Below are 23637 nucleotides of genomic sequence, written 5' to 3' on the forward strand. Positions count from 1 at the left end.
GCACAGTCAACTTAGTGTATGTAAACTTCTGACCCACTGGAATTGTGATACAGTCAATTTTAAGTGAAATATTCTGTCTGTAAACAATTGTTGGAAACATTCCTTGTGTCATGCACAAAGTAGATGTCCTAACCGACTTGCCAAAACTATATTTTGTTCACAATAAATTTGTGGAGTGGTTTAAAAATGAGTTTTAATGACACCAACCTAAGTGTATGTAAACTTCCGACTTCAACTGTAGATGTGATGTTCAATCATGCTGCTTTTGAAAAAGAGAGCGAGTTTACATGGAACTGTGTCTGACACACAAAGATGTATCCCTATGTTCTGACACACAGAGATGTATCCCTGTGTTCTGACACACAGAGATGTATCCCTGTGTTCTGACACACAGAGATGTATCCCTATTTCTGACACACAAGAGATGTATCCCTATGTTCTGACACACAGAGATGTATCCTTGTTCTGACACACAGAGATGTATCCCTATTGTTCTGACACACACGAGATGTATCCCTGGTTGTCTGACACACAGAGATGTATCCCTGATGTTCTGACACACAGAGATGTATCCCTATGTTCTGGACACACAGAGATGTACTCCCTATGTTCTGACACACAGAGATGTATCCCTATGTTCTGACACACAGAGATGTATCCCTATGTCTGACACACAGAGATGTATCCCCATGTTCTGACACACAGAGATGTATCCCTATGTCTGACACACAGAGATGTATCCCTGTTCTGAACACAGAGAGTTATCCCTATGTTCTGACACACAGAGATGTATCCCTATGTTCTGACACACAGAGATGTATCCCTATGTCTGACACACAGAGATTGTATCCCTATGTTCTGACACACAGATGTTGATCCTATGTTCTGACAACACAGAGATGATTGGATTCCAACACCTCTACATGAATGATTCTTCATCACACAGCTGGTGTTCAGAGGCAGAAAGTGTCCCAAGTTTCCATCCAGGACACATATGAATACACACGTCCCCACAGTGGTCTGATACAGGAAAGAGAGGCAGTCACTCTGATTTTATCATGTTTGGCTTGAATTTCCCTTCAGCCAATCCTCAAGGAAAATATAATAGTAAGCCTTTGGAAATTGGACAACGGTTCCAAATCCAAAAGAGACATATTTCAATAAACGGTTTGTACTAAAAATAAATGTTCAAGTTTGGGTTTTAACCACAGAGTACATTTGAGGTGTTGGGGCTGTCTGTGCAGATTGCAGGGTGTTGGTGATGTGGTAATCAGGAGCTCAGAGTGAGTTACTGTGTAGTGACACTGAGGAATGTAAATGGCATGGCTCATCCTCAACGATGCCTTACCGCTACAGAGACAATAACATTCACTGCTTCCATACGAGCTGATGTCCAACAGTCACAGGCTGTGTGTGTTAGTGAATGTGTGTGTATACTGTACGTATGTGTGTGTGTGTGTGTGTTAGTGAATGTGTGTATACTGTACGTATGTGTGTTTGTGTGTGTGTGTGTTAGTGAATGTGTGCATGTGAATATGTGTGTATACTGTACGTATGTGTGTGTGTGTGTGTTAGTGAATGTGTGTGTATACTGTACGTGTGTGTGTGTGTGTGTGTGTGTGTGTGTGTGTGTGTGTGTGTGTTTGCTCACCTTGGCACTCTCTGGGAACTCCTCTGGGGTGCAGTGTAACAGCACATGGCCTTTGCCAGGGAGGTTCATGTAGATGGTGTTGGCTGCAATGTCATCAGGCACTGTCAGCTTGTCATAACGATGGTCACTCATCTGCTGCATGATCTATAGACACAAAGGAAGACAGATGGATGGTAAGCTATGAGGGACACAGCACCACGGTCCAACTTCCCTCCTATACTCCTTGGACGTTGGCCAAAACCCTCTGGTGTTTGTAGATCTGTAAGGTGTAAGGAATATGGTGGGAGCTCCACCACTACACTGCTATACCTTTCCAGGCAAACAAGTAAYGGTTAGATCCAAGGGGGAGGGGTAGGGAGCATATTGGTGCCGGGCAAAATAGAACCAGACCCTGCTGTTCCTGCCCGCTCAAGTTCTAACCTRCAAACGTCTATCTGGGCGACTGAGCCTTGATGGAGAACACAGACAGGGGCAGACAGACTGACTGACATTCTTTCACAGCAGATGTCATGTAATTGATGTAATCTGCCGAGTCGGGGCTGGGGGGAGAAGGAGCAATGAGGATGTTATGACCTGCATGCAGAGCAGGTGTGTGTGTGTGTGTGTGTCTCCAAAATGTTTACGACCTGAACATCTGTGAATGCCTTAGAGAAGTAGGAGGAAGGAGAATGAAAGTAAACCAAACAACATTAAAAAGGTATTTTCACAAGTGGAGCATGAGATCTCCCCCAGGATAAGAAAAGTTGATTTAACCAGGGTCAGATCCTCCTCCTGTCATACTCTCCTTTCCACTCAACTTTTTTGTCCATCCTGTCATCTCTTCTCCCTCCTCTTCTCCCTCCTCTCATCCCTTCTGCTCTGCTCTCCTTTTTTATATCATGCAGAGAGAGAAAGGTTGAGCTGGCGTGTGTGTGTGTTTGAGGAGAGTTAGGGTTAGAATTGTGTGTCTGTGTGTGTGTGTCTCTGTGTGTGTGCGTGAGGAGAGTTAGGGTTAGAATTGTGTGTCTGTGTGTGTGTGTTTGGAGTAGAGTTAGGGTTAGAATTGTGTGTGAGGTTGTGTGTTGTGTGTGTGTGTCTCTGTGTGTGTGCGTGAGGAAGAAGTTAGGGTTAGAATTGTGTGTTCGTGTTGTGTGTGTCTCTGTAGTGTTGGTTGTGTGTGGTGCTTGTGTGTGTGTCTCTGTGTGTGGGACGTGAGGAGAGTTAGGGTTAGAATTGTGTGTCTGTGTGTAGTGTCTCTGTGTATGTTCTGTGTGTGTCTCTGTGTGTGTGGAGTGAGGAAGAGTTAGGGTTAGAATTGTGTGTCTGTGGTGTGTCGTGACGTGAGGAGAGTCTGGGTTAGAATTGTGTGTCTTGTGTGGAGTGGGAGAGTTAGGTTAGATTGTGGTCTGTGTGTGTGTGAGTGAGGAGAGTTAGAGTTAGAATTGTGTGCTGTGTGTCTGTGAGTGGAGAGTTAGGGTTAGATTGTGTGTCTGTGTGTGTGAGTGAGGAGAGTTAGGGTTAGAATTGTGTGTCTGTGTGTGTGAGTGAGGAGAGTTAGGGTTTAGAATTGTGTGTCTGTGTGTGGTGTGAGTGAGAGAAGTTAGCGGTAGAATTGTGTGTCTGTGTGTGTTGAGTGAGGAGAGTTAGGGTTAGATGAGTGTTTGTGGTGTTAATCCATGATAAATCTATCAACCCCTCACGTGCTCTATGTGTCCTCTGGTGGTTATAATGTGAACAATGGGCTTTGTGGCTCGACCTGTTCACACATTCCACTCTACCCTTGGTTTGACTGCCTGCATGTGTGTGTGTGTGCGTATATGTGTGTGTGTTAGAGACAGAGAGAGTGGGTGTTGGGTGCGTGCAAAGTTATGGTGTTTGAGTGGGTGTATCTCCCAGATCTGCCAGTCTAGAGCATGGCCGGCTCTGCCCGGCTGGGCCCGACTGGGGGACAGAGTAACCATTAACACCCTCGGGTCATGTCTGGTGTGTTGCGTCATCGCAGGGTCCTAAATGAAAACATGTCTATGTGCGTGACCGCGAACGCTCTCCTTTAATACAGGAGGATTAGCTGTCTGCCTGGAGTGAAGAGACTGTCACACCATACTGATCAGCCTTCACTAAGAGCAGTTTTAAAATTGTCATTTTCTTCTTCTCTTCAAATCCATATGCGACACCGACCCATCGGTGCCGATATTTTTTATTTATATTATTTCACCTTTATTTAACCAGGTAGGCTAGTTGAGAACAAGTTCTCGTTTTGCAACCTGCGACCTGGCCAGTAAAGCAAAGCAGTTCGACACATACAACAACACAGTTACAAATTAAATAAACAAACATACAATCAATAATACAGTAGAAAAAAATATATACAGCATGTGCAAATGAGTAGGATAAGAGAGGTAAGGCCAATAAATAAGCCATGGTGGCGAAGTAATTTACAATATAGCAATTAAACACGGAATGGTAGAATGTCCAGAAGATGAATGTGCAAGTAGAGTACTGGGATGCAAAGGAGCAGAATAAATAAATAAATACAGTATGGGATGCGAGGTAGATTGGATGGGTTATTTACAGGCGATCTATGTACAGGTGCAGTGATATGTGAGCTGCTCTGACAGCTGGTGCTTAAAGCTAGTGAGGGAGGAAGAGTCTCCAACTTTAGTGATTTTTTGCAGTTTGTTCCCAGTCATTGCAGCAGAGAACTGGAAGGAGAGGGGGCCAAAGGAAGAATTGCTTGGCAGTGACCAGCGAGATATACCTGCTGGAGCGCGTGCTACAAGTGGGTGCTGCTATGGTGACCAGTGAGCTGAGATAAGGTGGGGCTTTACCTAGCAGAGACTTGTAGATGACCTGGAGCCAGTGGGTTTGGCGACGAGTATGAAGCGAGGGGCCAGCCAATGAGAGCGTACAGGCGCAGTGGTGGGGGTAGTATATGGGGCTTGGTGACAAAACGGATGGCACTGTGATAGACTGCATCCAATTTGTGTGAGTAGAGTGTTGGAGGCTATTTTGTAAATTACATCGCCGAAGTCGAGAATCGGTAGGATGGTCAGTTTTACAAGGGTATGTTTGGCAGCGTGAGTGAAGGATGATGTGTTTGACGAAATAGGAAGCCGATTCTAGATTTAATTTTATGTTGGAGATGTTTAATGTGAGTCTGGAAGGAGAGTTTTACAGTCTAACCAGACACCTTAGGTATTTGTAGTTGTCCACATATCTAAGTCAGATCCGTCCAGAGTAGTTGATGCTGGACAGGCGGGCAGGTGCGGGCAGCGATCGGTTGAAGAGCATGCATTAATTTTACTTGCATTTAAGAGCAGTTGGAGGCCACGGAAGGAAAGTTGTATGGCATTGAAGCTCATCTGGAGGTTAGTTAACATAGTGTCCAAAGAAGGGCCAGAGGTATACAGAATGGTGTCGTCTGCGTAGAGGTGGATCAACGAATCACCAGCAGCAAGAGCGACATCATTGATGTTTACAGAGAAGAGAGTCCCAGTCACAGAGAAGAGTGTCCCAGAACRTATTTGAGTTTGTGCTACAGGATGCACATTTCTGCTTGAAAAAGCTAGCCTTTGCTTTCCTAACTGCCTGTGTATATTTGTTCCTAACTTCCCTGAAAAGTTGCATATCACGGGGGCTGTTCGATGCTAATGCAGTACGTCACAGGATGTTTTTGTGCTGGTGAAGGGCAGTCAGATCTGGAGAGAACCAAGGGCTATATCTGTTCCTGGTTCTACATTTTTTGAATGGGACATGCTTATTTAAGATGGTGAGGGAGGATCTATTAAAGAATAACCAGGCATCCTCTACTGACGGGATGAGGTCAATATCCTTCCAGGATACCCGGGTCAGGTCGATTAGAAAGGCCTGCTCGCTGAAGTGTTTTAGGGTGCGTTTCACAGTGATGAGGGGTGGTCGTTTGACCGCAGACCCATTACGGATACAGGCAATGAGGCAGTGATCGCTGAGATCTTGGCTGAAAACAGCAACGGTGTATTTGGAGGGCAAGTTGGTTAGAATGATATCTATGAGGGTGCCCGTGTTTATGGACTTGGGGTTGTACCTGGTGGGTTCATTGATAATTTGTGTGAGATTGAGTGCATCAAGCTTAGATTGTAGGATGGCCGGGCTGTTAAACATCACAGTTTAGGTCACCTAGCAGCACGAGCGATGAAGATAGATGGGGGGGGCAATCAATTCACATATGGTGTCCAGGGCWCAGCTGGGGGCAGAGGGTGGTCTATAGCAAGCSGCAACAGTAAGAGACTTGTTTCTGGAAAGATGGATTTTTAAAAGTAGAAGTTCGAATTGTTTGGGTACAGACCTGGATAGTAAGACAGAYKTRTGCAGYCTATCTCTGCAGTAGATTGKAACACCGCCCCCCTTTGGCAGTTCTATCTTGTCGGAAAATGTTATAGTTAGGGATGGAAATTTCAGGGTTTTGGTGGACTTCCTAAGCCAGGATTCAGACACGGCTAGGACATCCAGTTGCAGACGTGTGCTAAAGCGGATCAAAGCACACTTCGGAGAGGAGGCTTCTAATTTTAACTGCATGAACCAAGGCTTTACGGTTACAGAAATCAACAAATGAGAGCACTGGGAGTAGGAGTGGATGCTAGGCACTGCAGTCTGGATTACCTCTACATCACCAGAGGAACAGAGGAGGAGTAGGATGAGGGTATGGCTAAAGGCTATCAGACTGGTCGTTTAGTACGTTCAGAGCAGAGAGTAAAAGGAGCAGGTTTCTGGGCGTGAGATAGACATAGATTCAAGGCATAATGTCAGACAAAGGTATGGTTAGGATGTGAGTACATTGGAGGAAACCTAGGCATTGAGTAATGATGAGAGAGATATTGTCCAGAGACATTTAAACCAGGTGATGTCACCGCATATGTGGGAGGTGGAACTAAATGGTAGGTTAAGGCATATTGAGCAGGGCTAGAGGTCCAGTCATGAAGGATCTACCGGCAGTAGAAGGGGTCCGGGTATTGTAGCCCAGGAGTGGCTGATGGTCCTCTTTAGCTAGCCGGGATGACCGCTAGCAGTGGTTAGCTGACTACTAGCTAGTAGCTAGTGAGCTGGCTAGCTTCTGTTGGGGGATTCCGGATTTGAGGTGAATAATACTTTCGAAGAAAACAGATCCGCACCACATTGCGTGAGGCGGGTTGCAGGAGAGTGTTTTGAAGTTGAGMTTTAGAAAAAATATAMAAAATATATGCGAAGAAAAATATATAAAAMATATATACACGGAACACGACAAGACGAGGACAAAAGACGTCTGACTGCTACGCCATCTTAGAACAATCCAGCCAGCAGATATGACAATGGCTGACCAGCCTAGGAGACATACAAGAAAAGCAGTCTGTAGGAAAGGCAAGACTAACAGGACAACGAGGACGGAACTGATGATGAACAATGCCTGAATGATGTTAGACCAGCTGAATGATGTTAGACCAGTCCTCCTGGGCACAATTCACCCTTTGCTTAACTCGGCCCACAGAGATATTGTCGCTACTGTCAAGCTTACAAACCCCCTGCAGATGAAAGTTGTGCTATCTGATGTAAGACAATGGGGCATAACAAAAACTACTGACACTATTTATTGAATTAGTGCATGTCTTTCTTCTAGTCACTAGTACACAGTGTATTTTCAGCAACACATTTAGAATATGTGGAATGTTCACAGTTCACACACAATAATCTTCCCCGACCCGTGTAGACAATGGTTGTTTTCAAAAACATACAAACAAAACAGTTCCTATCCAAAAGTCTTCCAAATCCTAACAGTCCAGGGATCAGGGGAATGGCTATTACACTCTAATAGTTTCCTGTTGATGTCATTATTTTTGATTGGTCCTTGACACACATTTCTTCCCAGAGAACAGACTGTTATTGGCTAATGTTCCGTGTTTATTCCTGTCCGCTTAGGCCGGCGTCTAATCAGGAAGCTGAATGCGGGGGCACAAGTGGTGGCGGTGCTGTGTTCAGGGGGTCTGCTGCTCCTCGTGATCTGATTAGGCACGAGGGCTGCGACCAGCGGCTGGGACACCGGAGCTGGACCGGAGGCTGGACCGAGGCTAGAGAGACCAGAGGCTGTGAGCAGAGCTGACCAGAGGCTAGACAGCGAGGCTGGACCAGAGGCTGGACCGCGGAGGCTGGAGACAGAGGTGGACAGAGGCTGACGGACGGCTGGACCAGAGGCTGGACTGCAGAGGCTGGACCAGAGGCTGGACCCAGAGGTACGGCTGGACCAGAGGTTGGGGTATATTGGGCCTGGGGCTGTATATGGGCTGAGGTCTAGGTCTGGGGTGGGGTATGGGCTGGGTATTGGGCCTGAGGTCTGGGGTATAGGGCTGGGTCCGGGCCTAGGGGGTCAGTGGTGGGCCAGTCAGTCAGGGGTCCTGGAAGCGTGAAATACCAGGAGCCCTGACCTGCTGAAAGGCAAAATTTGGTGAGGGAGAAGGAGCATTTCAGTAAGAGAGGGAGTATTTGTGGGAGATGACTTCACGGCTGAGGCTTGGCAGTGATAGCAGTGGAGAGCCACGTTGTTATGAGTGCGTTCAGTTGTATGGAATTCATCCGGTCCACGTCCTCAGTCTCAGCTTGGGAGGCTAAACATAGTATGACTGCAGACTATGCAAGGCACACACACATGCACGCAAAGACACACACACACACAGACACTCGCACGCAAACACGCACACTGGCTGCCACATTCGGGTGCCATCATCCATACTGTATCCAAACCATACTCAGTATCAGGGCAGACATGGTGACATGACAATAGAGTCACAGCCTGCTCTAATAACAAATTCCCAGTTTGGTCTGTTGACAACACAACATACTAACCTTATCCCTACTCATTCTCATCACCCACTACTTCAAATCAAGATTGGTGGGTGCGTTCAACAAAAGCTTCATCTCCAAAGGGAATCCAGCCAGCAGGCATTGTGAAATATAAGTTAGATTAGAGCTACATTCACAACAACAACCCCGGTTCAGAGTTCATTAGAGCTACGATTCACAACACAACCCCGGTTTACAGTTACAATAGTTAGAGCTACGTTCACAAACAACAACCCCGTTAATTTCATTAGAGCTACGTTCCACACACAACACCCGTTAAGTTCATTAGAGCTACGTTTCACACAAACCCCCGTTAAGTTCATTAGAGCTACGTTCAACGAACAACAACCCCGGTTAAGTTCATATAGAGCTACGTTCACAACCAACAACCCCTGTTAAGTTCATTAGAGCTACGTTCACACAACACCCCGTTAAGTTCATTAGAGCTTACGTTCACAACAACAACCCCGTTAGTTCATTAGAGCTACGTTCACAACAACAACCCGTTAAGTTCATTTGGCTACGTTCACGAACAGAACACCCGTTAAGGTTCATTTGAGTGCGTTCACAACAACAACCCCGTTAAGTTCATTAGAGCTACGTTCACAACAACAACCCCGTTAAGTTCATTAGAGCTACGTTCACAACAATAGCAACCCATTTGCATTCGTTACAATAGCATTCACAACCACCCCTTTACGTTCATTACACCTACATTCACCAGTCACTTTCACCCTGAGCAGAACATTACCTAATTGAAAATCTGATCTCAGACATTCATTAAAGTATTTTATAACCACAGCTAATTGCATGTTGGAGAGGGGGTGATGTAATGTGTAATTACAACACTGTGAGACACTGTCATTAACTCATGCTAATGACCCTTCTCTTTCTCTTCAGTAGCTAATTAACAGGGCTTGATAATAGTATGGCATCTTAATGGGGCTCCAGTCTGTATCAAATAAAAGTGTGTTGTATTAGTTAGTCGTCACCATGACCTAATAATTCATCAGCAGTGTATTTAACTAGTATGTGGATATGTTTGCCTTAGTGTGTTAAATGAGGATAACATAGGGGGGCAAATAGGGGACTAAACCTATGCAGTCTTTACACATCTCACTGATAAGAATACTTGTGGACTACAGGAAGAGGAGCTGATGCAATTGTAGCAGCTAATGGGGATCCACATAAAGAGATGCGTCTGTCTGTCTGTCTGTCTGTCAGTCTGTCTGTCTGTCTGTCTGTCTGTGGTTGACGAATGTAGATGGTTTACTGACAGTGTTACAATCCTCTGCAGCCCTGGGCCAGTAGGGGGCGACGTCTCCCTGAGTAGGCAGATGAGGAGGAACCCTATGACTGGGAACGCCTGGCTGTCAACTCTCCGGTGCGTGTGTCTCGGGTGCGTTTGTTGTCTTGTCTGTGAGGTTTCAAAACGTCTGTACTGTGTGTTGACACTGAGTTGCATGCCAGCCGCAGGTACACCACTACTGTCTGTAGTTAGATGTGGTGTGTGCATGCCAGTCTTCTGGCATGGTGATGGGGAATTCCGTGTGCCTGTCCATCAGAAAATAACAGGCYGAGATTTATTTCAGCAGCCTCCGTGAATGGTATTAAGTACCAACATGTCACTGTCAGTGTGTTTCTGTTTGTGTTTGTTCCCCGTCTTTTACGAAGAAGATCTGTATTCCCTATAGGGAGTGTGTGCTTGTGTTTTGTTTTTGTTTTAACTACCAGAAAGCCTCACAAGGATAGTAAAACAAGGAAAATTGGATAAATGGGGGATATTTCGCCAGGTCCCCACAAGAAAAATGTAGATTGAGGTAAAATATTGTATAACGGGGATTACACAGTAGATTACCTACGAACATACATTTATCAGAGGGAGATCACATTGATATCATGTGGTTTCTGCAGGCTTGTAGAAGTTTCAGTCAGAGGCAGGCATCAAACCACAGGGAGAGGGAGGGTGATCTGGAGGTGTGTGTGAGGTGATGGTACTGAGTCAACATGTGCGATGTCCTGTCTTCCCTGTCAACTATACTGTTGCTTTACACTGAAGCAGCCATCTTCTCAATGCAGTGTGCTTACCTCACTTGTTTGTATTCGGCGCATGTGACAAATAACATTTGATTTGATTTTATATGACTTAGAGGTGAGATGAGGTCGGGTAATATGAACTCCGAAATGATCTCAATATGATGGCCAAGGGCAAGATGACAGCCGTTATTCAGCGCATCAAGTGTGAGATCTCACCTGAAAAAACCCTCCTCAATACAGAGACCTAATTCTACCACTAAGAACTTGAAGAATTTCTATCAAAAGTTTAGGTATTGCAAACTTAACTGTGCATTAAGAGATTTTTATGTGTTCCATTTATATTTTATTGAAATGCAAATTGTAACACAAGCACAAAATGATTGGGTAAATGTCAAGCCATGATGGTGGATAAATTGCAAAGCTCCTGAAAGGAGAAAGATAGTAAGCACTGTAATGTTTTCACCATTTTGTGTTTGTATAAGAATGGAAAGAATATTGTGATGGACATTTTCTATTGGACGTGATTAAAAGTACATGAGGATGGGATGGGAGAGTATATTTCAATTATGTTTTCTGCAAACACTATTAAACTAAATGTAATAACAAGAGTTGGTGCAAAGGAAAGTAAGAACATAGTCCTATCTTGCATGACCCATACGCTCATTGGTGACTCATACCTTTAGGGCTTTCTGGGCTGGTTCGCTGGAGCCAATCACGATGAGGCCTGGTCCTCCCATGCTGCAGAAGCTCTTCAGGTGTAGACCATCAGTGACAGGGACGGTGGACACAGCTAGTTCCTGACAAACACACGGACAACCCTACTGCATACAGGACCATGGACATTGTCTTCAAACACACGACAACCCTACTGCATTACAGGACGTTGGACATTGTGTCGCTGGCCAAACACACAACAACCCCTCTTAACTCATAGCAGGGGGACCGTGGACAATTGTCCTGCAAACACACAACAACCCGACTGCATGTTACAGGACCTGGACCATTGTCCTGCAAACCACACAAACAACCCTAATGCATTACAGGACCGTGGACATTGTCCTGCAAACCACAACAACAAACCCACTGCATTACAGGGACCGTGGACACAGCTGTCCTTGCAACACCACAACAAACCCTACTGCAGATTACAGGACGTGGACATTGTCCTGCGAAAAGCACACACAAGCCACGAACTCATTACAGGGACCATGGGACACTGTTCCTGCAAACACCACAACAACCCTACTGCATTACAGGACCGTGGACATTGTCCCTGCAACACACGAACAACCCTATGCATTCACAGGGACCATGGACATTGTCCTGCAAACACACAACAACCCTACCTGCATTACAGGGACCTGGACATTGTCCTGCAAACACACACAACCCTACTGCATTACGGGACCTGGACATTGTCCTGCAAACACACAACAACCCTACTGCATTACAGGGAGCTGGACATTGTCCTGCGACCAGTCAGGATGCTCTCGATGGTGCTGCAGCTGTAGAGCTTTTGAGGATCTGGGGGACCCATGCCAAATCTTTTCAGTCTCCTGAGGGGGAAAAGGTGTTGTCGTGCCCTCTTCACAACTGTCTTGGTGTGTTTGGACCATGATAGTTCTTTAGCTCACTGCACATGTTGCCTGTAATCCATGGCTTCTGGTTGCGATATATACGTACAATCACTGTGGGGACGACGTCGTCGATGCACTTATTGATTAAGCTGGTGACTGAMGRGMTYTACTRCTCAATGCCATTGGATGAATCCCGGAACATATTCCAGTCTGTGCTAGCAAAACAGTCCTGTAGCATCCGTGTCATCTGACCACTTCCATATTGAGCGAGTCACTGGTACTTCCTGCTTTAGGTTTTACTTGTAAGCAGGAATCAGGAGGATAGAATTATGGTCAGATTTGCCAAATGGAGGGCGAGAGAGAGCTTTGTATGCGTCTCTGTGTGTGGAGTAAAGGTGGTATAGAGTTTTTTMTMTTTTTTTCTCTCTGGTTGCACATGTGACATGCTAGTAGAAATMAGGTCAAACTGATTTAAGTTCGACTGCATTAAAGTCCCCGGCCACTAGGAGCGCCGCTTCTGGATGAGCATTTTCTTGTTTGCTTATGCCCTTATACAGCTCATTGAGTGCGGTCTTAGTGCCAGCATCAGTTTGTGGTGGTAAATAGACGGCTGCGAATAATATAGATGTGAACTCTCTTGGTAGATAGTGTGGTCTACAGCTTATCATAAGGTATTCAACCTCAGACGAGTAATACTTTGAGACTTCTTTAATATTAGACATCACGCACCAGCAGCTTTTGACAAATAGACGCACKCCCRCGCCCCTCGTCTTACCAGACATAGCTGCTCTGTCCTGCCAATGCACGGAGAAGCCAGCCAGCTCTATWTTATCCATGTCTTGTTTAGCCACGTCTCGGTGAAACTTAAGACATTACAGTTTTTAATGTCCCGTTGGTAGGATAGTTTTAATCGTAGCTGCCTGTTCCTCTGGCCTCGCATGCCAGACACTCCTATACGGCTTCCTGGCTGCTGCTAAGACAGAGACTGATGATGTGGTGTGATCCTGCTCTGCTCTGTCATAGCTGTAGTTCTAGTCGGGAGCTCCCTGGTCCATAGTTAACTTCTGAGGACCAGACTACTGCTGCTGCTCAGACAGAGACTGATGATGTGGAGTGGCATCTTGCTCTGTTCTGACATAGCATAACTACCCCATGGTTGCAGTACATTGTCCCCTGTTCCAGGGGTGGTGAGCTTCTGGAGTACGTTGTCTTCTTGTGACATGGGTTTGATTCCAATGGACATGTTATATGGAGTGTCAATGTTTCTCTGTTTCTCTGTCTCTGTTTCTCTGGCCTGGTCCATATTAAGGGAAAKGTTAATTTGACTTACTTACTAAATGTTACTTACTTTAACCTACTTTTGCTTAAGAGTCAGCCTAGATGAAAGCAAATCTCCTCTCTGACTGGAACAAGGAACTGCATTTCCTGACAGTTTATCATGTGTGAAATTGTCCTCTTCCTCTCATCACCAAAGTCTTTCCTGCTCTCTTAACTCAACCCTCAGAGTTCATTTGAATGAATCAAAGCAAAGCAAAGTGGACCACTTAATCAAACTGTCGTCATTCCTTATCAGTGGAAAGACAGTTTAGCCCAAACAGTGATTCAAAGAGATAGCAGAAGTCAAATGCCCTCCACTGAGCTTATTGTGAGAGACATGATAAAAACGTATCATATTGTGGGGAATCTCAGCGATGTGTTCAGCTTTGAGATACATTTGGAGTGAGAAGTTRTGCTGTGCTGATTGTAATGTATGTTCATTCATTTCTAGAGAAAGTTTTCTTTATGGTGTCTGACTGATGCTGTACAGTGTTGTGACCCTGAATGGGAGACAATAGCCTGGTACATTAGTCTCCCCTGCACTTTGACCTCCTCCCCTCCCTCCYTTTCCCCCACTCAACAAGGATCATAAAGGAGAAGAAGAGATCTAACCTCTCACTCACATCTGTGGTTAATCCTGGACTGACCAGAACAGGCTGTTCAATGGTTCTAAATGTGATAAAGGAAGGAGGAAAAACGATAGTAGGGAAAAAGACCCGACTTATCAAGAATAACGAGTAAAAGTGAGAGGCTGAGAGAGATACGATGGTGGAATTTAAATTAGTCACAGACAGGAGCAGAAAAACAGGGCAGTAAGAAACATTCAGATTATTGTTGGGGGTTGAACTCCCCAGGACCCCATGACCTTACAAGTCAGCAAAGGCCTTCTGACTGTGTGTGTGTGTGTTAAGGAGACTGGGGTTGAATGACCCTCTTCTCCAGAGCTCTATCTACCTAGAGTATATGCACTGATCTTCCAGTCCTCTAATATCTCAGTACAGTATGTGCAGGCTTTCTCTGGTTTCTCTTTGGTACTAATTCAATCAATTCATCTCATTAACTAACCATAGATTCCTGATACACCAGGTTTGCCAACTAATCAATGTCCTAATCAATAGCTGATTAGAATGCCCTGTGGCCCTTGAGACCCCTGAATGAGACCAGGATTACCTCACTAATGGTGGCTTGATGACACAGGAAGTCAATCTGAATAATCCCAGGGTGCACTGCTCTAGTCTGCTCTCACTCACCTTGAACGCYTCCGCCAGGATCTCAGCTCCTCTCTGATTGGTCCGTTTGGAAAGGCCCACAAAGAATTCTCTACCTGAGGAAAAACAGACGACAACCTGTGGTCAGTATGGAGAGCGAGAGAAAATAGAGGCATAAACAGATAGAGAGAGAGGAGGAAGAGACGTCACCGGTRTTCTAGCCATCGCCGATCCATTTTTCATTTTCTATTTCTTTTGTCTTGTTTTCCCACACACCTGGTTTTCATTCCCTCATTACGTGTTGTGTATTTAACCCTCTGTTCAAAGTGCTTGTGCACATTGTTGTCTGGTGCACGACGGGTTTGTACCCATACGTTGTTATTCTGGATGCCGGTGGTTTGGTATATTAAACTGCTCTGGTTATTAGCCAGTTCTGCTCTCCTGCGTCTGACTTCTCTGCCACCAGTTACGCACCCCTTACAGGCCTGAACGTTTTGCTCACCACTCCAGAGCAGAGCGAATGGGCGTAGCTGCTGAGCTTTTACAAATTAGCCATTAGCGACGCCGTTGCCAAGAGGAAATGTTTCTAGCCCTGCCTGCCATGTGAAACCCATTTCAGCTGGATGAGATGGGAGGAACACACCACGGAGAGAGAGCCAACGTCTAGAAACTCAATTAAGTGTTCTAGGGCTTTTTCCAAGCCCTAAACAGCGTACAGAATGAACAACACTAGATTCACAGGCAGGGCAGAACAACTGATACAGAACGTACAGAGGGAACATTATAAAGACCTTGGTTTCTCTACCTCTGCTCTCATCAGGTTTATTGTGATGTGGAACAAGGCAGCTGATGAAATGAGGTGGTGTGTGTTTGTGTGTGTGTGTGGGGGAGGCATCTTTTCCATTTGAGAGAACCATATATAATCATGCATWAAAATGGTACCAGACAGCCAGTCAGTTTGTAATTTGCCATTTTAGTTCAGGTCACATCAACTACTTGACTATTCAGAATTACAACTATTCTGAACAATTTTTACTCACACCCCTGTGGTGATAGGTCATATCATTTGCATGATAAAGTGGTCATAAATATTTAGTTCACTGAATATAGCAGTTTCCATAGTGATCAATTATGGTAGTGGCAGTGGCCTTGGCAGGTAATGGTGTTTTATTGATGGGATATGGTGGTGTACCTGTAAAGAGGACGTCCCCTCCGTCCAGAGTGGCGGTCTCATCAGACATGTCAACGATGTTCAGGCCCAGCTCCTTCAGGGTCTGCCGTATGGCCGCTGTCTAGAAAACACAAAGACACAGAGAGACACATGGTTAAGACACAGAGAGACACACATGGTTAAGACACAGGCAGACACAGACACATATGGTTAAGACACAGGCAGACACAGACAGACACATATGGTTAAGACACAGACAGACACATATGGTTAAGACACAGGCAGACACATATGGTTAAGACACAGACATACACATATGGTTAAGACACAGAGACACACACACATGGTTAAGACACAGAGGGACACACACATGGTTAAGACACAGAGAGACACACACATGGTTAAGACACAAAGAGACACAGACATGGTTAAGACACAGAGAGACACACGCATGGTTAAGACACAGAGAAACACACATATGGTTAAGACACAGAGAGAGACACATATGGTTAAGACACAGAGAGACACACACGTGGTTAAGACACAGAGAGAGACACATATGGTTAAGACACAGAGAGACACACATGATCTTCCTTCAACTGCTAGGTGGATGGTGGTCACCTCTCACACTACTAGGGGAATGGTAGACTACCCCTCACTGCTAGGGGAATGGTGAAGACTAACCCTTCTCACTGCTAGGGGAAATTGGTGACTACCCTCTCAACTGCTAGGGATGGTAGCCTACCCTCTCACACTGCTGGGAATGGTAGACTAACTCTCACACTGGTAGAGGAATGGTAGACTACCTCGCACACTGCTAGGGGAATGGCAGACTATCTTCTCACCTTGGTAGGGGATGGGTAGACTACCCCTCACCTGCTAGGGGATGGTAGACTACCTCTCAACTGCTGGGGAATGGTAGCTCCCTTTCTCACACTGCAGGGAATGGTAGACTAGTACTCTCACACTGTAGGGAATGGGTAGACTAACCTCTCACACTGGTATAGGGGAATGGTAGACTACCCCTTTCACACTGCTGGGGAATGGTAAGATACCCTCTCGCTGCTAGGGGATGGTAGGCTCCTCTCAATGCTGGGGAATGGTAAAGACTACCCTTTCACACTGCCTCGGGGGAATGGTAGACTCCCTCTCACACTGCTAGGGGGAATGTAAATACCATCTACATGGCTAGGGAATGGTAGACTACCTCTCACACTGTAGGGGAATGGTAGACTACCTCTCACAACAGGGGGGGTGGGGGGGGGGTGCTAGGCGGAAGGTTAGACTACCCCTCAACACTGCTAGGGGAATGGTAGACTACCTTTATCACACTGTAGGGATGGTTAGACTACCTCTAGCACTGTAGGGGAATGGTAGACTACCTTTCACACTGCTAGTGGGAATGGTAGATCTAACCTCTCACACTGCTAGGGGAATGGTAGGCTACCTTCACATCTGCCTAGGGGAATGGTAGACTACCTTTCACACTGCTAGGGGAATGGTAGACTACCCTCTCACAACTGCTTAGGGGAATGGTAAGAACTACCCTCTCACACTGCTAGGGGGAATGGTAGACTCCTCTCACACTGCTAGGGGAGGGTAGCTACCTTCATCACATGCTAGGGGAATGGTAGATACGCTCTCACTGCTAGGGAATGGTAGACTACGCCTCTCAAGCTGCTAGGGGATGGTAGACTACTCTACACTGCTAGGGGAAAGGTAGACTACCCCTCACACTGCTAGGGGGAATGGTAGATACTTCTCAACTGGCTAGGGGAATGGTAGACTACCCTCTCACACTGCTAGGGGATGGTAGACTACCTTTCAACTGCTAGGGGAATGGTAGACTACCCTCTCACACTGCTAGGGATGGTACGGCTACCCTTCACACTGCTAGGGGAAATGGTTAGACTACCCTTTCACACTGCTAGGGAATGGTAGAGCTCCCTCTCACACTGCATGGGTAGAACCCCTCTCACCTCGCTAGGGGAATGGTGACTACCCTCTTCACTGCTAGGGGAATGGTGACTACCTCTCACACTGGCTTAGGGGATGGTAAGACTAACCTCATCAACCTTGCTAGGGGAATGGTAGACTACCTCTCACCTGGCTAGGGGAATGTAAAGGCTACCTCTCACATGTTAGGGGAATGGTAGACTCTCTCACACTGCTAGAGGAATGGTAAGACTTACCTATCACACTGTTAGGGCGAATGGAGACTACGCCTCTCCACTGCTAGGGGGATGGTGACTACCCTCACACACTGGCTAGGGGAATCGGTAGACTAGCCTCTCACACTGTTAGGGGAATGGTAGACTACGCTTCACACTGCTGGGGAATAGTGGCTACCTCTTCAACTGCTAGGGGTTGGGTTAGACTAACCTCTCACACTGCTAGAGGAATGGTAGATACCTCTCACACTGCTAGGGATGGTAGGCTTACTCTCTCAATCTAGGGGAATGGTAAGACTACCCTCTCACACTGCTAGGGGAATGGTAGACTAGCTCTCACACTGCTAGGGGAATGGTAGACTACCCTCTACATGGCTGGGGATGGTAGAATACCCTCTCACACTGCTAGGGGATGGTAGACTACCTCTCCACTGCTAGGGGAATGTAAGACTAACGCTCATCGACACTGCCTAGGGAATTGGTAGACTACCTCTTTTTCACACAAACTTTTTAGGGGGAATGGTAGACTACTTTACACTGCTAGGGGGAATGGTAAGACTACTCTCTCACACTGCATGGTAGACTACCTCTACACTGGCTAGGGGAATGGTAGACTACCTCTCACACTGCTAGGGGAATGGGGGGGTTTTTAAAGAATAACCCCCCTCGTTCACACTGCTAGGGGAATGGTAGACTACTCCTCTCACACTGCTAGGGGAATGGTCGACTACCTTCAACTGTAGGGAATGGTAGGCTACCTTCACACTTGTTAGGGGAATGGGTAGATACCTCATTCACACTGCTAGAGGAATGGTAGACTCCCTTCATCACTGTTAAGGGGAATGGTAAGACTACCTCTCAAACTGCTAGGGGAATGGTAGACTACCTAGCACACTGGCTAGGGGAATGGTAGACTAGCCTCTCAACTGTTAGGGGAATGGTAGACTAACCCTCTCACACTGCTGGGGAAATAGTAGGCTAACCCTCTCACATGCTAGGGGATTGGTAGACTACCTTAACACTGCTAGAGGAATGGTATAACTACTTCTCCATGGCAGGGGAATGGTAGGCTTACTCTCACCACTATGGGGAATGGTAGATACCATTCAACTGCTAGGGGAATGGTAGACTACCTCTCTCACATGTCTGCTTAGGGGAATGGTGACACCTTCACACTGCTAGGGGATGGTAGATACCCTCTGACTGCTAGGGGAATGGTAGCTACCTTCTCACACTGGCTAGGGGATATGGTAGATACCTCTCACACTGCTAAGGGGAATGGTAGACTACCCTCTCACACTTTTAGGGGATGGGAGACTACTCTCTCACACTGCTAGGGGAATGGTGACTACCTCTCCACTGCTAGGGGAATGGTAGGCTCCTCTACACTGCAGGGGAATGGTAGATTACCTCCTCACACTGCTGGGGAATGGTAGATCTACCTCTCACACTGCTAGGCGGAATGGTAGACTACTCTCACACTGCTAGGAGAATGGTAGACTACCCTCGTCAACTGCGTAGGGGAATGGTAGACTACCTCTCACACGTAGGGGGATGGTAGACTTGCCCTCATCTTGGTTTGTTAATGCTCATTCAGTTAGGAGATGAGGAGTGGCTAAATTGTGGTACAACATTGTTAACAGTGTAAACTGCTTATGGGTGCTGCACTATAGCTGTCCTCTGGCTAGGTGCGTCTCACCCTAAATGTGGTGTATGTGTTTGTACATGGAGTGTTGGTAGAGCAGAAGAACATTTCTGTGACTTTCTCCTCTAGTAATCTGTGCTGCACGTTATGTTCTGTAGTAAATGAGTGTTATGTTTTTTTTCGCAGGACATGGAGTAACTTAGCAATTAGTTGACTCGTGGTGATTTAGTATGTTATCAACGCTAATACAATCTCTGAACAGTTATTGGAAATTTTTCTCGGCGAAGCCTTACTTTTCTAGCAGTCCCACTCAGCGTTTTTTTTCTCATTCTGAAAGTAGATTTAAAACAGGATGCTGAAATAGTTTGTTTAATGTGTCGAGTCAGAGCAAGTCCCCAATCAAATGTGAATAACCATTTCTTTCTTCAATTAAAAAAGGTAGCAGATACTGGCTTCCAGCGCGACAGAGAAAAGCCCGATGCCAGATAACCGCCAAGACCCAAAACAAATCTCTGTGGTGGGTGTGTGGTGTGTGTGTTGTGTGTGTGGGGGGGGGGGGGGGGGGGGGGGGGGGGGGGGGGGGGGGGGGTTGTATCGTGTATTGAACACCAATCATGATTTCCTTAGTCTTTTCAAAGGATATGTTCCATAACATTTAAAAGGGAGGTAACATGCTGAGGTTTGTCTGGTTTAATGTTTTTTCGTTTCATTCCATGTTTCTGCAAGCAGTTTCTCAAGCATGAACATATGTAACCCATCAGTAATAGTTGTACAGCAGAAAAGAAAAGTAGATTGAACTTTCATTTTTTGAAGAAATTGGTGTTCAATTTTTTTTTTTCACCACAGGTTTCAGTAATTAAGTAGGGATTACCAACAGTTTTTTCCGTTAAAACTAGGCAGCTTTGTGATGCTGATAGAGCAGGAATTCATTATAATTTCGGTAAGAGCGTTTGTGTGTGGCCCTGGACACAGCTTCAAGATGTTTATCCTTAAGCCCAGAACAGCAGGCTGACCCTGCTCAGTGGACACACTCCTGGTCCAGAGGATAAAACACACACACACACACACACACACACACCACACACACACACAACACCACACACAACACACACACACACACACACACACCACACACTCACACCACAACACACAACACACACAACACACACACACACCTTATTAATTTGTAATACATGAAAACTCATAGAGACAACAATACTGTGTAATTAAAGTCTGTAATAGTCGCCATAACAATCCACATGAGGAAGAAACGCACATACTGTACACACAGGACAATTCCTAAACTCTCACCCGTCCTCTCATTCTTCATTAGAGATTAAGTGCCGCACGCACGCACGCACGCACACACAAACACACACCACACACACCCACACACACACAACCCACACCACACACACACACACACACCACACCACCACCACCACAACACACACAACCATCAACACACACATACAACACACAGTACTCCCATTACCCGCGTTCCTCAAAGGCGCTGTGTCTCTTACATATGAAAAATGTGCTTCACATGAAAATGAATAAGGCAAGACTATTCAATTACAGAACAATACTTTTTCAGAGCTGTCATAATCTGACCCAACTTGTACTGATGGAAGTGGGTGTTTTCTCTGTGATACTGAATAGAATGCTGGTGATCCATCAGAATGCAATTTTCTCTGACTTTTGGACACACACAACATTTGTACAGACATATTTAGCACAACATGCACTGTAAAAAATGCTGGTTAAACCGATTTGATTTGGATGGTTTTGGTAACCAGCGCTGGGGTAAATATTGGAAGACCATGTTGGGTTGTTTTGACGCAGCCAGTTGGGTTGCGGTGCATAACCCACAAGTTGGTTGTTGGGATTAGCCAACATGGGTTAATTTAAACCGCAGTTGTATTTTTTTACTCTCATGCTGGGTGACTAGCAGCTGTTTTTTTTTATGTAATCGTTGGTTATTTTCATGAGGTGTGGCTTATTAGATGCGTGGCTTTCAGCTAGATCTTAATGTGGCCCATATGAGAACACGGGTGTCTTAGTTTACATCCTGAAATTCAAATTTTCTTATTATCTTTTACACATTTCTTCTATAAAATTATGATATTTATTAATATTTTAAATAAGTACACCTTATTGCCTAGTAGGTAAATTCATAAACTGGTGGTTCCAGCCAGAATGCTGATTGGTAACAGGCCTGGTCTATGAGAATATATATGAGACAAAATTGTTTTTACTGCTCTAATTACTTCAGTAACCAGCTTCTTTAATAGCAATAAGGCATTGCGGGGGTTTGTGGTATAGTGGCCATATACCACGGCTAATGTGCTATATCAGGCACTCGCGATGCATCATGCATAAGACAGCTTAGCGTGGTTATTGGCCATATACGCACAACATCTCGGGCTTTTGCTTAAAATATACGCACTTATTGTATCAAACATGGTTTACATTAGGCTTTTAGGAATTCATACACTTCTGGAAGCATCATTGAAGCTACAAAAATGTCAATGTCGACCTTACTGTGATATTACAAACAGTGAACGAAATTACATTTTACTCTCGTGGTGGCTAAAAAGAACTAGCCACGCCCCTACTAACCTAAGGCTTCAAGTCTTTTGATCTGACCCATGGGTATGTTCATAACCAGCACTAATAACCTTTAAGAAACAACGCAACTTAAGTACCAACGCCTGCAACCCAGCAGTTGGGTAACCAACAACAGCCATTTTTTATAGAGTTGTGCAGTTATGCACACCACATGCACTCCACTGTACAGTAGTACCACACAGACAACATGCATGCACACTCCTTTACCATGAAGCCAGAAGCTGTCAATCCCACAGGAGAGAGTGTTCTTTTCTACGGTCGTCATTAGCTGGGCATTTTTCCGTTTCTGGGGAGGGAGAATAAAAAACAAACAACCTGTTGAAGGATCTCTTTTACATAAGAAAAATACCACAATCATGACACAGCTCTCTCTCTCCATTCCTGCTCCTTCTAATAGAAAGCTCTAATCGGAGCGTTACTATAGTGATGAGGCTTGAAGGGTGAAGCGCGAAGCTTCTCAGGTCGAACGCACTTTAAGACATCACAATCAGCCTGTTCTGCTCTGGTGTGTTTGGACATATACAAGCTCACTTCATTTTGTCATGTTATTGAACTACATGTTGTGTGGGACTGGAAAATTTGTCATGTTTTATTGTCACAGGTTTGACTGGATAGGTGCAGTGAAAGGGTGTTTTCAGGGTCAGACATAGTATTACGCCACCTGGAGCATAGTTAGGGTTAAGGTGTTGCTCAAGGAACCATGCAGATGTTCACCTTGATGGCTAGGTATTTCAGCCAACGCTCTAATTGCTAGGCTACCTGCCGCAGGACCAGACATGGTCGACTGGCCCTTGGTTTGGTGGGGTGGGTGTGGGCAGGGGTGAGAAGGGATGGTGTCTCGCTGTAGAGGGGTGGATGTTTTCCATGGAAAATGGGAGTTGGATGATTTCAATTTGAATGGAGGTCGTTAGGTAGTTCTGTAACTTGTTTTTTTTTCCCTTAACTTGGGTGTGAACGTCAAACAGTAATTTTTTTTTTTTTTAGTTGTTTTTCAATCAGGATTTGAAGTAGTGCTTCGTCATGAGTTTGATCCTGACACCCACTAGTACCCAGAGAAATAGTCTGTTTCATGTCTGTATTATATGTCCATATACTATTAGTTCTAAGATTAAAAGCCCTCTTCTTGTGTGAAACCATTGGCAAAAAATGTTTTTTGGTTGACAAGGACTCGAAGTAAACACACATACAGTGCTGAACACGCGCGCCAAAGGCCATAATAGCAGCATTTTCCATTTGGCTGTTGAAATTTAGCAATCAGAGTTTTCGTTGTTATACCCTGTCTAATAACCAGCTTGGGAAAGACGCTCGCAGGATACACCTGGGACACGGGTACTCCCAAACCAGTTGTATCGCAACACAAATAACACAAGATGCATGTGAGTATTTGTGTGTTGTGTGTGTTGT

The 23637-nt window shown here is 45.4% G+C and overlaps 1 protein-coding gene across 2 annotated transcripts in view; it reads right to left on the minus strand.

Annotated features, from left to right (window-relative positions):
* Nucleotides 1–23637, minus strand: part of ddah1 (dimethylarginine dimethylaminohydrolase 1) — a 145851-nt gene that overhangs the window by 6583 nt on the left and 115631 nt on the right. For both annotated transcript variants that reach the window (XM_024004735.2, XM_070447674.1), the window contains exons 2-5: nucleotides 15808–15907; nucleotides 14658–14731; nucleotides 11191–11310; nucleotides 1652–1795 (exon numbers count right to left, since the gene is read on the minus strand). In XM_024004735.2, the coding sequence (XP_023860503.1) occupies nucleotides 1652–1795; nucleotides 11191–11310; nucleotides 14658–14731; nucleotides 15808–15907 (438 nt within the window). The remainder of the gene's footprint in view (nucleotides 1–1651; nucleotides 1796–11190; nucleotides 11311–14657; nucleotides 14732–15807; nucleotides 15908–23637) is intronic.

The sequence above is a fragment of the Salvelinus sp. IW2-2015 genome, linkage group LG16 (assembly GCF_002910315.2).
Source record: "Salvelinus sp. IW2-2015 linkage group LG16, ASM291031v2, whole genome shotgun sequence".
NCBI classification, from domain to species: Eukaryota; Metazoa; Chordata; class Actinopteri; order Salmoniformes; family Salmonidae; genus Salvelinus; species Salvelinus sp. IW2-2015.